At 34.4% G+C, this 16,290-nt stretch overlaps 1 protein-coding gene across 11 annotated transcripts in view; it reads left to right on the top strand.

Moving 5' to 3' along the window:
* Positions 1 to 16,290, top strand: part of ATP2B2 (ATPase plasma membrane Ca2+ transporting 2) — a 134,372-nt gene that overhangs the window by 55,014 nt on the left and 63,068 nt on the right. For 4 of the 11 annotated variants that reach the window (XR_015695906.1, XM_087709119.1, XM_087709127.1 and 1 more), the window contains exons 5-7: positions 5,147 to 5,269; positions 10,018 to 10,113; positions 15,713 to 15,754. Coding sequence is in view for 10 of the 11 variants with exons in the window: in XM_087709119.1 (XP_087565245.1) it covers positions 5,147 to 5,269; positions 10,018 to 10,113; positions 15,713 to 15,754 (261 nt within the window). In the remaining variant the exon portion in view is untranslated. The remainder of the gene's footprint in view (positions 1 to 5,146; positions 5,270 to 10,017; positions 10,114 to 15,712; positions 15,755 to 16,290) is intronic. The other 7 variants (XM_087709128.1, XM_087709122.1, XM_087709125.1 and 4 more) reach the window with 4 other exon arrangements.

The raw sequence follows: 16,290 nt of genomic DNA, 5'->3' as shown, positions 1-16,290 counted from the left end.
TGGAGTCATTGTGCTATATGAGAACTGACTCTACTATGCAAAAACAAATAATTCAATACTAGATGAAATAAAAGCAAACTGCTCAGTGGAAGCACTAATAGCAAAGCTAAAGCATAAATGTTTGGGATACATAATAGACAGTTGTGGAAGACTGATGTTTAGTGTCTCACAAAGAGCCAGAAGCAATGTAAAGATTGAATAACAGCAACAACAAAATTACAAATTACAACAGAACAGCAACAACAGAAGCTGGTCAAAGTATATCTTCTTTAGGTGGAACTCTCAGGAATCTAACATTGAGTTCTGTTCACAAAGGGTAGGGAGGAAGGAAATCTGATGAGCTGTTGAAAATCCATTGGTAATCAAATATCTCTCACTAAAGACTTGATAAAGGATAGAAGGGTTTTTCTTTTTTACTGTGTATTGATCCGACAGCATGAATTGGGTACACAATATATTTATTCTAGTTATGTTTTTGGTAATATTGAGGGCATAAACATTTCCTATTTTCTGATTCATACTGTTATCTGTTTTTTAACGGAAAATAGGATAGATAAAATTCTTTGTTTAGCTGCTGCATAATATTAGCTACTTCTGACTCATGCATGGAGATGAAAAGCAAGGTTTTATTTAATCTTTGCTAAGAATAGTTACACAACAATACAATGGTCAGTAAGGTCAATTGTTAGTAGAAAATTATATATGTATATATTTGTTGCATTAGAATTTGCCTTAAAATGATTTCAGCTGACTTATATAAACACACTTTTTGAAAACCACTTTTTGAAATCCACGTTAGTTCAATTTCTTTTTCATGTAACATTAGTTAAGGTGCATATACTATAACACAATATATGCCTAAACCTAAAAACATATGTTAAATACGTATGCATGTATAGAGATTGGGGTGGGTGGGTGTAAATATAATTTATTATAAAATAATATATTTAGGTATTATTTATTATAAATAATATTTATTTATTTAAATGTTGATGCTGCGATTAAAAGAAATGAAACTACACATATAAATGGCTCTTGGAAGATTGCAATTAAAAGAAATGAAACCACACATATACAAGAGAACACAGCCAACCATTAGAATAAACCTAAGCTAAGGGCTTCCATAACCAGCTTGGAGGACAAAAAAAAAAGGGGAATGTCATAAAGGTGGGAGTCTCACAAATTTGAGAGTGTGGATATTATTTCAGAGGGCAGGTTCTGCAGTACAGAAACCACACTTATTGAATCCTATAAGATGACACTGATTTGATGGAATAGGTTCAGAGTGCACCACTGCTTGATTCATTCAATGGGCCAAAACAAGGTTATGAACAGTTTTGTTCATAACCTTGTCTTTATGAGCCATGGTGGTGCAGTGGTTAGAGTGCAGTACTGCAGGCTATTTCTGCTGACAGCCAGCTGCCTGCAACTTGGCAGTTCAAATCTCACCAGGCTCAAGGTTGACTCAGCCTTCCATCCTTCCGAGGTGGATAAAATGAAGACCCAAATTATTGGGTACAATAGGCTGACTCTGAAGACTGCTTAGAGAGGGCTGTAAAGCCCTGTAAAGCGGTATATGTCTAAGTGCTATTGCTTCTATTTACAAAATATTTTTAAAGAAAAAAAATCTTTATTTCGTCTGTTCTTTTCAACATCTGTTAAGTAGGATATTTCCCTCTCTTTATTTTTCACATTCTTGCCAATAATTCTTTTGGCATTTGTCTTATTTAAATGAATTTCTTACAGAGTATCAGAATTTGAGTGCATTTGAATGTATACTTAATGAAAAGCAATAAGTATCACTAGAAAGGGAATTCAAAACTTCTGCTGTCTGCATAAGTTACGATCCTGCCATGCTTTTACTTCATATTGGTTGAATGATACGATTAATTTCTCCTTTATGAATTAATGGAACTACAGGTGTCCTTATTTAAGGACCTCTCATTCAGTGACTGTTTGAACTTGCAATGGTGCTGAATAAGTGGTACTTACTTATTCAGCCCTATTGTGATAAGGTTGCTGAATTTTCCCCACAATCACGTGATTGCCATTTAGCACCTTCCCTGCTGATTTCAACAAACAAAAAATCAATGTAGAAATTGCAAGTTGTAAGTCCTTGCTTAACAAGAGCAACTGGAACTACCATCGCTAAGCAATAAGCATATGTTTAAAAAACTTATTACCACATATATATTATAGCATCTGTGTGTGCCATTGCAGAGATGTTGTGTAGATTATATGTTAATGATGCTATTATGTGCATGCATCATCTAGACATGTGAGAAAGACAAATCTCTTACATTAACCAAAGTATACATATTCATTTGTCCTTGTATTTTCCAGGATGGCAAACTAAGCAATCAGTACAAGCTTTCTTCATGAAAGCTCAAAACACAGTGTAGAAAACACAGCAGGAGATGTAAGTCCAATCACAGAAATCCAACATTTAATCATTCATAATACACTGTAGTAGACCTCAATATGGTACCGTATCTGTCATAGGCTATTCCTGGATACTGCTTCTACATCTGCAAAAGTTAAATATGTAAGCAAGTAAGGGAAAGTGATATGCATCCTGTGGGTCTTTTCAATACTGATGGTATCTGTGGTCCCAAACAGCATTCAACTTCTTATGGGATTATAAGAATGCCATTTATTGCTGTTATTGCCAATATAAGAGAAAAGCATTTTTCTAAGGACATGTGGGAAATCTGTGGTAGACATGAAAAAGAGACAATAACTCTATTGCAAAAGGGATATTACATATTCCTGGATGGCAAAATGAAACTTATCTGAGTAAAAATATTCTGCTTCTTCCTTGCAATTTACTCCTTCTGAGGACTGTTTTACAGGCGAGAAGAATGCTCAAAAACATGAATTATCAGACAAATGTTGATTTGTTGCCTGAAAAACATCATAGTGATGTTTTACTTGACTCTAACTTTCTGCATCTAAATAAAAAGAATCAGAAAAACAGGAAAAGAAGGAAAGAAAAAAAGAAACCTGTGTTTGTTCAGAAGTAAAGAAAGCACTGGTGGACATCATGCTTTATTAATTTTCTTTTAAAAATGAATAAAAATGCAGCTATTTTAAGGAATCAGGTCAGTCACTGCCCGGAGAAAAAACAACTAAAATTCGCATTTGATTTTTCAGCAGAAAGTATTCCAGTATTGGATTCTTGCTAAATAGAAGCATTACAGAAGGCTTCAAACCTAGGACATACTTATATTCAAATTCATTTCACCTAGGAGATATTTTGGATTCACGGAACACTTTAAGATAACACTTGCTTACATTTGTATTCACTTCTAGGCATGATTGGTTTAATTTATGTATCAATTTCAGTATGTTAGTATTGAGTTCTTCTTGTCTTACTATGTATATGTAAAGCAGGAAATCTCTACTGTGCATTATAGCAACTGCTTTGTGTTATAAGAATGTTTATTCTTTCTTGCATAAACACTCTTCTGCACTAATTCTAGCAAGCTAATTCTAAAAACTGTTTTTCTATTCCTTTTTGGACTTATTTAAATAAAATGCAAAGATTGATATTTATTTGTCTACTACTTTTATATCCCAGTATGTATTTGTCATAGGAGAGAATCAGGAATTGCTGGTATCATGAGCTGAGTGCTCTTGACTCTTACACAGAGAAAGGGTGGATTAGCCCTGGACTTTTATTATAGGAGGGAGAATTAAAAATTCCATGGCTTGTGCTTACGTGAAACTTAATAATTGGTATACAATAAGCAGAAACTGAAAATTCCTTTATGTCAGCCCCAGTGGTGGGATTTAGCCAGTTCGCATCACTTTGGGAGAACCGGTTGTTAACTTTCTGAGCAGTTTGGTGAACTGGTTGTTGGAAGAAATCATTAGGGTAGAGAACCGGTTGTTAAATTGTTTGAATCCCACCACTGGTCAGCCCCTTTGAAATGAAAAGAGAATCAAAGATTCTTTGAATCAAAGATTCTTATCTTCAGGTTGACCATTCTTAATCAGCAGGATTGTTGGAGTCTTACTTGGCTATGTTAGGAAATGGATCACAGTTAGCAATCTTTTCCCACACACTTGGCCATGACTAATCTACTTATGAGAAATGAGGTTTCTGTCTTTAGTTTTGTTCAGTCGGTACAGCAGTCTGGTGCTCATGAGTTGGCTTTATCCTCAGGTTTTGTTAGAACCATTTCCTGCAACACACTTGGTTTTGTGTGTTCATTAAAAAGCAAACATATTGTTCTAGATCCAGTCCAGGGGGTTGGGTAACAGGTACTTCTGGATTTGGAAGTAATTATTACATCAATATGAGTACTTAAGACTTTATTCCAAAGCAGTATATGAAAATACCGTAATTGCATAACAAGAGACAAAAAATAATTCAGATCAATGACCTATCAGCATTAAGTATAAGTTTGGTCCTCTTTCATTGCACTATGCAATTTTTCTTCAAAAGTGTGCTTTCCTGATCCTGGAAGGAGATATTTTTAGGATGTCCAGAAACTATTTGTAGCTGTATCCTCCATGAATTTGTCTAGAGTGCTAAACTGTAATATGTCTATTTGTGAATTGCATAAGTGCTGTGAGAATAAATTCTCCCATTTCTTTATGCTTGAATGACTCTACATTTTAGTATCTAAGGGAAATCTAGCCAATTTCATATCTAATTCTGTCATGTTGCCTTTTACTCAACTAAAAAAGAACAGGGCTTGCATAGTAGAAATTCCTTGTGATCTTAATACTTTTATACAGCAAGCGTGTCATTATTAGCCTCATTTTTTAAATGCAATAAACAAAGATACCCAATATCTTCTGTGAGATTGTACGTTAGCTATGTCTTTTGCTCTCAGAAGTGGAATGTAGGCCACAATTCAGTGTGTCTAACAGTAACTTTATCAATACAAGAGAATATTTGTAGGTCAGGGTTGAACTGTAGAGTCCTCTTCCTCTCTGAGGTTGGGTGTTTTCCTGCAGGTGTTTCTTTACCAAACTAGTACCAAGCTAATAGCATGGGTGATGTTACTTAATTTGGTTATGAAACGTTTACAAGAAAACATCCAAGTTTGGAGAGTGCCAGGCTGTAACTTTTTATCCTAAGCTAATAGCTTTAATGTACTGATTATTAATATCTATATTTTAAATATCTTTTTAGGTACCCATGTCATGGAAGGCTCAGGAAGAATGCTGGTAACTGCAGTGGGAGTTAATTCCCAAACAGGCATCATCTTTACTCTACTAGGTGCTGGAGAGGAAGAGGAAAAAAAAGATAAAAAAGGTACAAATTCACCCAAAATATTCTCAAATAATATCTATATTTATAACATAAGCACAATATTCAAATTTATTATATAGGAATACTTGAATTTATGTTATTGTAATTTAGTCCAATGAATTTAGTCCTGATTTTTAAGGGCTGTGAGTTGCTTGAACCATGTGTGCATTGGATATTTTGAACATTTAGTATGGATGGTTAAAAATACGAGAAGCGAATGTGATCTTAAATTAGCTATACTTCTTTGCAAGATTCATTCTGTATTAATATATCCCAAATTCATTACAAATTGAAGTTGTATAACGAATGATAAGTTCATTGCTTCATTAAAAATAAATTATCACTATAATAATTCTTTCATTTGAAGAAATTGAATTGTAACATCAAAATGTGAAACAAATTGAAGTATATTTAACTTTTTAATTTAAAACCCTACTTATTTAAAGTTTTATCATATTTTATTGCTCATGATTTTTATTTTAGAGGTTTCATCTACTTGCCAGGAGCATAGAGATTAAGAGTCATGTGTGACTTATGTCTTTCATAGCTAACATGAATTAGTTTAAGTTTGCAAAACAGAGTTGGATTCAAATATTCAGTTCCATGAAAAGAAGAAGGATTCCTTCATGGATAAATGGTTATGTGACTCTAATAGCAGTAGCAATAGCACTTACAATTATATACTGCTTTACATTGCTTTACAGCCCTCTTTAAGCAGTTTACAGAGTCAGCATATTGCCCCCAACAATCTGGGTCTTCATTTTACCCACCTCGGAAGGGTGGGATTTGAACTGCCAAATTGCAGTCAGCAGTCAGTCAGCAGAAGTAGCCTACAGTACTGCACTCCACTGGGCCACTGAGGCTCCTTCTATGAATGGAAAATGCTTCTATCCATGGAAATGAACATTTAGACCTAATAAAATATCTACAGGCAAGCTAAGAATGTTTCCCACATGGCAAGTTTCTTGGCAAAAAAAGCTGACTTGATCCATGGGAAGTTATGTGACAATCACTTTAATCTCCATCCCCAAAAGCCAAATCTTTTTACCCTAAAAATAAAGCTATCCCTGAGTTGACTATGTGGACACAACTATGCAGTTTCCTTGGCAACAGAACTGAAGGAGTTCACCATTGCTTTCTTCTGGGATTACTATTATTATTTTCCTTCCCAATTTCTTTAAACTACTGTAGGTTTTGAATAAAATAATAACTTACACTACTGTTGTGAGATTTGGCTAATGGTCTTCTTTACAAATATCCAGTGATTTTCTCATTTAAATATTTTTCTTCTTTATGACTAGTTTATTAATAACGATATTATTGAGAAACTCATTCTTCTTTCATAAAAGTTTGTTCTGTGCCTATTACAAACAGTCTTAAATACACCTGAACTATAATGCCCCTGTGGTTAGATCATTCTATAAACATCTATTTTTGTTCACTACTTCACACTGAATCCCGGCTCTAGTATTTCTGTTCAGAAATCCTTTTGAGATTGCTGGATCTTCTTCCCAAGGAAATATAGCCTCCTTACATATAAAGGAGGATAAAATTATTTTAAAAGAAACAACTATAGTATATTACACAAACACACACACAAGATTATATGCCAACCTAGCAGTTCGAAAGCACGTAAAAATGCAAGTAGAAAAATAGGGACCACTTACTGATTTTGTTTGAATTTAAGAAAATATATTCCAGAGTTTCTAAGCTTTAACTGAGAATAAATACTAATGATAAATACAGTTCCCACAAAACAGAATATCATAAAATTGTTATCAGTTTTATCATTTCTTGTATCAATTTTTGCTAAGAACGATGTCAGGATAGAACACTAGCATGAGTTAGAAAGCAATTTTCTCCAAAAGTATGGGTGACTAAGACTTGCTGTTTAGGTATTTTAAATAGAAATAGATAAAAATGGAACTATATAAAGAACCAAACAATCTTATTTGCCTTAGTTTGCCAGTATCTGAAAACTTTATGCCTGTTTTTCTATGAGAAGATCTTTTTTATTTTTCACAACTATCTTTTAAGCATAGTTCTCCCTTGTCCTATTTTAAATAATAATTTGCCAGTTTATTCTGTCAGTTGAAGAAGAGGTTAAAACATAGGAGTCATGTTGTTCATATAGCTTTCATAAGACATTATTACATGTCAGATAAAACATTTAACAAGCTTTTAACATTCATTGCTATGAATGACTGCAGGTTCATTCAAGAAAGCCTCCAATAGCTGTTGTCCTGCAAGAACTTCTGTCCATACATTATTCCTTTAAATAGGACCTTGGTATGCTTCCAGCATGAATTTGTGAAAAATGGGAGTCATTAGTTATGTCCCTGGTCTCTAAGGACATGCATTCATTGTATGTATGCTTCAAGTTTTCCAAAAGTCTGTGTCTGTGTTTCAGTTTCCTGTGATGTATGTCTTTCTTCCTCATTAACATTTTGCAAAAATCATCATGCAATATGATTACAGGAAGATGGGCATCAGCTTCTAGAGAGAATAAGAAACATACTGTTCGACAGGAGAAAAAAAATCAGCTTTTAATGGGACTTTCCTCCCAATGGCTGAGAGATAAAAAAGACTTGAGTGTATACTTCAGAAAATCCCTTTTGCTATTTAATTTGAATGAAAATAAATAATAAATGTGTACTATTTTTTAATCCCCATTTTTATTCACTGTTTTCTGGCTGTATGGCAAATCTTTGGAAAAGCCAGCTTAAAGTATGAATTTGCCATTTTTAAATTTTCATTTACCTTTTGTTACATGTACATGTTTTGTAGCACAGCAAAACTAATAGAAAGGTGAGGTGCCTGGAAATTGGATAAATAAAATGCATGCACAGGAAGCTTCCTTAAAGCAGGCATATAAACTTTATCTGCCATGACCACCAACCTTATCTGCCAAGAAGAGGGTGATTATAATGGAATAAACAGGCTGGTTTAGAACTTAATGATGATCAGACCACATGCCTGTCAAGTATAATATCTTACGTGCCATAATGTACAATGACCTACTTCCAAAGCTTGTTTCCTCCTGTTGTTTCTAAGTAGATGACACTATACTGCTTATTGACTTCTGTTCAAAAAAAATACCATTGTCTCAAGACACATAGACATGAAACTCCAGTAGCCTTCCATATATGCTTTTGGTTGTTGCCACATCTGACCTTCAGAAGATTCAGTATCATAATAATCTAAAGAGTAAAAACACTTCTTTTATGGTCCCAAGTTTCACAATATTCTATCCCAAGACGGACTATTATCTCTGTTCACACAGCTTTCCCCAATATATTCCTACAGGACTAGGGGCAGGAACCCCAGCTCAACAGTTTAGGTTTTAGAATTATGGGGCAGGCAATCTGTCCTTTTAAAAAGGTGAGAATAGCATTCATGTAATTCATACATAAAACTTAGGCATCAAAAGAAATAGGTTAACACATTTAATAGATATAATGCACTTATTTTAATTTTGTTTTAAAACAAAGTCAAAATCTATAAATGTTTGAAAACTCTGGGCTCACTGTTCTGATAATATCACTATGTCCCCTGCTGTCTGTGATTAAAAATAGACTTTAAAATGTGCAGCCCAAGACAACAAAAGGATGTGCCTTTTTGGTAAGTTGATAAAAATTAATGTCGGCAGGGACTCCAGCATGCATTCTTAATCTTAAATACTTAGAACTGGAATAGATAAACTAAGAACTGAATCTCTTATCTGTTTAATCAGATGCTGGTCTAGATATTATTTGCATGACATTAAAAGGAAACTAAAAATAAATACGGAAAACAAGAAATTTTCCCTTAGCATTTGCATTTTTCAGTATAGTATGTTTGGGAAGATCAACTATAATAGAAAACAAATAAAACGCAGATAACAGCAGAAGAGACTTTCTGTAGTAAAGAACCTTTACTTCAGAAAAGATTTTCATGATGGATAATTAACTCAGTTTCAGTACAGCTTCACCTTCAATCAGTACAAAATCAGTAGGAAACTTTTGTGGGTTTTTTTTTGTTTGGTGTAAGAACTTCTTGCTTGTCCTGTTCCCCTTTTTGTAAAGAAAACTGCTGACAATATTTGGTTTGTGATTTATCTCCTGTCATCATCTCCTGTAAACATCAAACAATATTATAATGAACTTGTTTTTTTTCCTGAAACAAGACTATAAAGGGAACATCAAACATCATTAGTGGATGTTCTCTCGAGTTTTCAAAAAACACTATCAGGTTTAGCACTGAAAATGGTTCCTTATTAATAAATCAGGGGTTTTAAATAGGGTATTTTTCAGATGGATTTTTAATTAATTATGGATATTGAGATATTTTAGTATAGTTTAAAATATAATCTATCATTGATAGATAGATGGTTTTTATGAATGCAGAATTTTTTAAAAGTATTTTTCCTTCAGTTTTTAAAAAATGTAACATAAGAATGTCTGCATAGTGGAACAAAGGCATTAGAAGTACTATGTAAAGTCAGTTTCTCACCAACTTTGTTAAAGTTTGTTAACCCTGTTAAATGTCTTTCACATTTCCTTTTATATATAATATTCCATGTATGAGTTTTTGTTCTCCACTTCTGTAACATTCTTGTAATAGCATTCATTTCTAGACATTATGTTGCTTACTTTAAAACAACTATGTTTTGGAAAAAAAATAAAGCCACATTAGTCCATAAATGTTTCTGTCATGTGAATTTGTTCATATTATTATTATTTTTCTTTTTTCTTTTATTCATTATTACTCAGTAGATTCTTCCCATTCCTCCTTCCATCCTCCTTCAACTACAGATGGGGCAGCAAGTGCAATTGCCACTGATAATGCAAATACCAGCTTAGTCAATGGTACGTTAAGAACACCGGGATTGTTTTTATTTGAACAATTTCTCTCAACTCTATCAGCTTCCCGCTTTCTCTCCTGAACTGCACAGATGTGGGATGTGCATGCGGTTACTGGGTGAGAGCTTATAAGAGATGCCACACAGCCAATACTTTATAGCCAGCCAAATTTCTCACTCATGGAACACTGGGATCAGAACAACTAGGAACCTAGGAATCTTTTCAAATCAGACTCAAGTAGGAATTAAGGACTTTTATTGTTGAATCAGATTTTAAAGACCATCTTCAAGTATGTTTCAAATCAGTTTTCTCCTTGTAAAGGTTTTCAGCATCAAACTGTTGTTTCCATGCTTCCCAATCCATACTTGAAAGATGGCATGATTGTCTATTTTGTTTCTCATTCTATTTTTCCAAAGTGGCACTCTCATAAGCATTCATGGTCTCAATGTAGCTTTGGGAAAATAATCTTCCTGTGATCAGGAATTTGGCTTAAGCACAAATAGTATTAATGCACAAATAGTATTAATGCACTTCATTGTGTTGTCCCACCAATTTTTCTCAGCACCAAGTTAAGCATTTTCCATAGATTATGATGCCAGTGTAACATATTTTATAAGTTATCCAGGTGGCTTGAATATGGTTTCATGCATTTTTCCTCCTTTGAAAAAAAAATCTTTATTTTTGAAATTTGGAATGTGTCTTTGACCTGCCTCTCCATTTCTTAGCATGTTCATATTATAAATTCCATATAAGGAAATAAATTTAAGCGTGAATGGGGAATTTTAATCTGAGATTTAGATGAAATATTTGTATATTGTGAAATATTTTTGTTATTCTTCATTTTATTCTTTGGCATCAACATTATGGCTGATACTCTTAATAATAAAAGCGTAGATCCATAAACCTGGATATTGATCTAATTGAATTTTACCAGGGGCAAAAAATAGGGGCAAAAAAATTGTGGGTAAGTATATATCCTATATTTTTCTTTAAGCTGATGTTTCCTCTGCCTCAAAAACAAAACAAAAATGGCAAAAAAGGAAGACATTCAAAGCATTAGTTTCAATTTAGTCATGAGATGTAAATGGTAAGTTGAATACTTAGGTGATGCTAGTATCAGATTATATCCATTGACAAGATTTCAGAAATAGTTTATTCTTGCTTTCTTCCAGTGACTGAATGTGACTCAGTGAATCATCCCTGTGGTTTTGGGCCTATGTCTGGTTCCTAACATGGTGCTTAACCACTACACCCCCTTGATTCTCATTTATTTATGTTGTGTTATGTTGTTTTGTGTTGTATTATGTTAATTATATTTATCATAGCAAGTGGAAGAAGTGTGAGGAAAGGCTATTGTGATAAGTGCATATTTTGAGATAAGCTCTGCCTATTTTAGTTCTTCTCTGAATTTCATGACAACCTTAATGAGTTAATTCTAATTCTCCCCTGGATTATGGAGTAGCAGAAGACCTTGTGCAAACCTGAAATGTGTGTAATTTAAAACACATTACAGTCTTCTTTGCAACATTCTATATTTAAAATATTTACATCAGAATGGGATGTTTTGGCACTGACCCTTGGCCTTTGACCCCAGCCATCCACCTCAGCTGATTTACAGCCAGCTTTCTTCCTCTTCTGGCCTTCCACTGGCCATTCTCCACAGACAATGGACCTCTGCCCTCCGCTCCTGGCCCTTCCTCCCTACTCATTTGCCCAGACCTGGGCCTTTGGCTGCACTTGGCAAACAGCCCCCAGCCAATTGGGTGGTGGGTGGCAGTGCTGGTGCTGAGGAGATGATTGAGGGGGCTGTGGTGGGTCAGCATGCAAAACAATTGGTGGTAGGCTGGAAGAGAAATCAAGAGGTGCAGTGATGGCATTGTGGGGGGGGGGAAGATGATGGCATGCTGGGAGGGCAGTTAAACTGCCTGTTGGCATCAGACCAGAGTCCAGGCACAGAGACAATATTGGAGTGGGGTGGTGAAAATGGGAAGCCACACCTGATCCTGCCAGCCTGACACCAAATGGACAGTTCGACTCTCCCCCACTACATAACATCACTCTTCCCCCGCAATGCCAGCAGCCTCACACCGTCTCCTTCCCCCCACAATGCCAGCAGCTGTACATCCCCATATCTCTTTCTCTCTCCCCCAGCCTGCCACCAATTCTATTGCATGCTGCCCCCACACAGCCCCTTCAGTCATCCCCTCAGCACCACCATTGCTGCCCATCACCATATTGGCTGGGAGCTGCCAAAGGCCTGGGTCATACGGTGTCTGGGTGAATGAGCAGGGATATTGGGACACTCTTTTTGTGTAGAACATTAATCTGAAAATGCTTTACATAGTAATTAGATTTTAACTAAATTCTAGCCTACATCTGCTATTTATTTTGCTTCCGCTTTCACCAGACAAAACTAGTATTCAGACATTTTTCTTTGCATCTAGGAAAGTACAGTGTAAAACTCTGGCTGTGTTGAAATGTCCAAATTATTATTGTATAATAAAGTCTGAGATCTTAACACATTAAGACTGTTAAGACTAAGCCTTGTAATAGATAACGTGGAATTGAAAGAAGTCATATCCACCAAAGCAATCTATAGACTAAGGTGTAAACACTATATTGCAAGCATAAAAATGTGTGGCTTGTAGACATGCCTTTCTCATTCTATAGGTACTTGAAGCTTTTAAGGGAAGTCAGTTGTGACAGGTTGGCAGTGAAAAACCATGGCAAGATAAGCTCTCTAGTGAAGAGAGCCAAGAGACAGAAGCCCCCACAATCTTGGCTAAGTTTTTTTCTTTTTAAAATAAAAACATTTTTTCCATAGTAATCCCAGCCAGAGAAAAAAGATATTTTCAGCTATTATGTCTGATGCCATTCTGGAGGACCTGTCTGAATGTTAGTTAATTCTTGCTTGATTTGGTGTCTCAAGAATTCAGAGAAATTCAGAGGCTCCATCTCTTACTATTTCAGTGAAGAAGAAAAATCTTGAGAAAAAGATGCTTAAATTGTAGTTTAAATGCAATAAAAAGTAGATTATAAAATATCAGGTTAAGATGTTTAAAATAGTTAGACATAACTAAACCCTGGTGGACATTTTCCTCCATTCTAAGGATTTAATGCTGAAGGATTTTGTATGCCAATATTTTAACACATGGCAATATTATAATATTTCCTTTTCTGAAGAAAGAACATGAAATCATTTTTGGTAATTGTATATACAATAAAGGTATTCTCCCAGAATAATGGATATAAAACATTTAAAAGAACTTTAAAAAAATAGGCGTCATATTTTCATTACAGAAAAGAGTTTAATTTGAGTTTGTGGTAATTGTAAAGAATTTATGTATTTATTTATATAATTTCTATTATATGAATTTGCTCATTTCAGACAAATAATTATAATGGTTAAACAATAGTAAATCAGTTTTACAATAATTAATTGGACATGAAGGATTCCTTGCTAATGTCAACATTACATGCAATTCCTTATTACAAATTCATGACAAAACTATTTTCGAAAAGTACATATTAAAAGATACTATTTGAGAGTTTGTATTCATTCCGGGGGAGGGGGAGGATGGATGTAAAGGAATGACAATGAAGTTACAGTGAATTGCTGAAATCAATGTGGAATGATTTGTGAATTACCAAACACTTTTCTATACTGAATTGAAGTTTGAACTTTATTTCCTTTCCTTTTATTTCCTTTGCAGGAATTTTGTTATTTCAAATGTCCTTAGTTATTTCACATCAATCAATAAAGATCAGAAATTTTAATGAATTTTGTTCTTCTAAACATTAAGTCAATATTTTGGATTATTTTGCCATGTATAATCTCACTAATCATATGATATAATCTGATTTGTCATAAATACCTAGACCTATTAGATTTGCATATTGTAATACTATGTCCATAACAAACTTTGTTTATGTTACGTTTCAAACTACAATTAAATATCATTAAAAAAGCATAAACAAAGAGGCTGGAAATTATATATTAGAAATACTTCTAGTATTTTTAGCATTTATATCTTTTTAAAATGTTAATTTTTATTAGTCTGAGGCAATGCCTAGATTTTGTTGTGGACTAAAAGCTTTATGGTCTTTGAGCTTCCCATGTAGAATTTGATCAGTAATTTTTGTTCTGCAATTGTTGAAACTTTAGCAGAGCTTTCTGAACTGAAAAAATTAGCAAAGGATTTCTCTGCAAAGTGCAGCCCTAGGAGATATCAGTATTTCGGAACGGATGAGCACCAGGCAGCATGACCTGGAAATTATTGTGGCTGCTTTGAACATTTTACTTGTATTCTGAATACATTCAAAAGAAAGGGAACGTGAATGTTGGGGGACAAAATTGAGGTTTTTTTTTTTCTTATGCCTTCTACACTTATATTCCAGAAGAAAAATGTTCATTTTAGGAGCCTGGAGAGAATATCTATGAAATGCTTTTAGTAGCCTATTTACTCTTCAGATGTCAGAACAAGCCACTGGGCCTGTTATCTTTTTTTCAATTTTTGAAAAAAAATATCTTTAAAATTACTCTAAAGCTCTGTATTAAGAGGGATGAACTATGGCTAGGTCAGAAATCTAAGCCACATGAGCATTGTAGTCCCAGGCTTCTAGCTGATAAAGAGACTTAAAAACCATAAGCTGGTATTGATTACAAACATCTTATTATAATTATATTGACTTCTGGGGACTGCCTGGACAAGCGTCTGCAGTTTTCCTGACAGGATTTCAGAATATGTTCACATAGGGCTGAGAGAGAGTAAGTGGTCGAAACCACTCAGATGGTTTCTAAGGCAGGCGTGGAATTAACAATACCCCATTCTCGAGCTTGTTACCTTAACCACCACACTAAATTGGTCCTAGATTAGATTAGTTGATTAAATTTTTCTCTGAAATTTATGTCAATCCTTATTGAATCTATCCTATTACACCCCTGGATTAGGAAGCAGCAGAAGATGACAAACCGTTCCAGGTCCTTAAAATACATTACAAGCTCCTTTATAATATGATACATTTAAAATCGTACAGAAAGCTTCTTAAAAGTCGGTTACCATAAGACACCCAGTATAGGAGACTCTGCATAACTACCAGTGTGAAACATTTGAAAAATGGCACCCATAAGATCTCAGTACTTGGTCAGAATGACAGAAGTGAGAATATGCTTCTTTGGGGTATTATGGGAGTTTGCGTCATGATGCTGCTTTCATTGGTTTATTGCCCTTTGCTTCCCCCTTCCCCCGCTGCTGTTGAAAAACACCTCTTTGGATACTTTGGAATGATTAATTTAGGTGCTGAGTTGTACAACCCATACTGCCTTAAAATATGTATGACTGTTATTAATACATAATTGATGGGGAAGTCTTCAGTGGCAAATGTATTAATGTAGTTGCAAAATTTTGTCCAGGAAGATCATTTGTGCATATAAATAACTCAATGGGCATTACATTTTATTTAAAACATGATCATATTTTTATTGCTTTTTAAATTTAAATTTTGTCCTTCTCATGCTCTTTCTGTGTACTGATTGTTTATTGTGTGTTTGTTTTTTGTTTGTTTGTTGATTTTTTTTTTGTCTGCTACAATTTTCATCATGTAGGCAAAATGCAGGATGGGAATATGGAAAACAGCCAGAATAAAGGTAATGTTCTTTATATGAAGGGAGATTGTTAAAATTACTTTAGAGAGCAGAATATTAGTGAGGTTCAAATTGGGAGTTGGGGCTGGGGTAAATACCAAGTATTCACAAACTGTCAGTCTTTCCTGATGCTACACACACCTTCAGTGTGTGTAGCGAGTGAAGCGAGCACATGGATGCGTGGACTCCCGCTACCGAACCGGTAGTGAAGATAATAGGATACCGTTACTGACACACAATCATAAACATGCGCATGCATGCATACAGCCTGGAATTGAAAGACCGGATTGCATATATTCAGTTTCCTAAATTTTTCAGCAAGTATGTGACAGTATTTCCTTTATCATCTGTCTGTTCAAAATCTATGATCTATAAACATGCATTTAATATACTATGTCTAAATTATACTTTTTAAACCAAAGAAAAAACCTTCTTCATAGACCTTTTTATATATGCCATAGATTCAGTCCACTTTCTGACTGTCATGGAGAAAAATTTTATTTTATTATTTGTAGAATTTATAGGTTGCTCATCTTTCC

This window comes from Thamnophis sirtalis, unplaced genomic scaffold (assembly GCF_051295495.1).
Source record: "Thamnophis sirtalis isolate CommonGarterSnake01/CBP01778 unplaced genomic scaffold, rThaSir2_p1.2 scaffold_3, whole genome shotgun sequence".
Classification (NCBI taxonomy): domain Eukaryota; kingdom Metazoa; phylum Chordata; class Lepidosauria; order Squamata; family Natricidae; genus Thamnophis; species Thamnophis sirtalis.
This window is presented reverse-complemented; position numbering and strand designations above follow the sequence as displayed.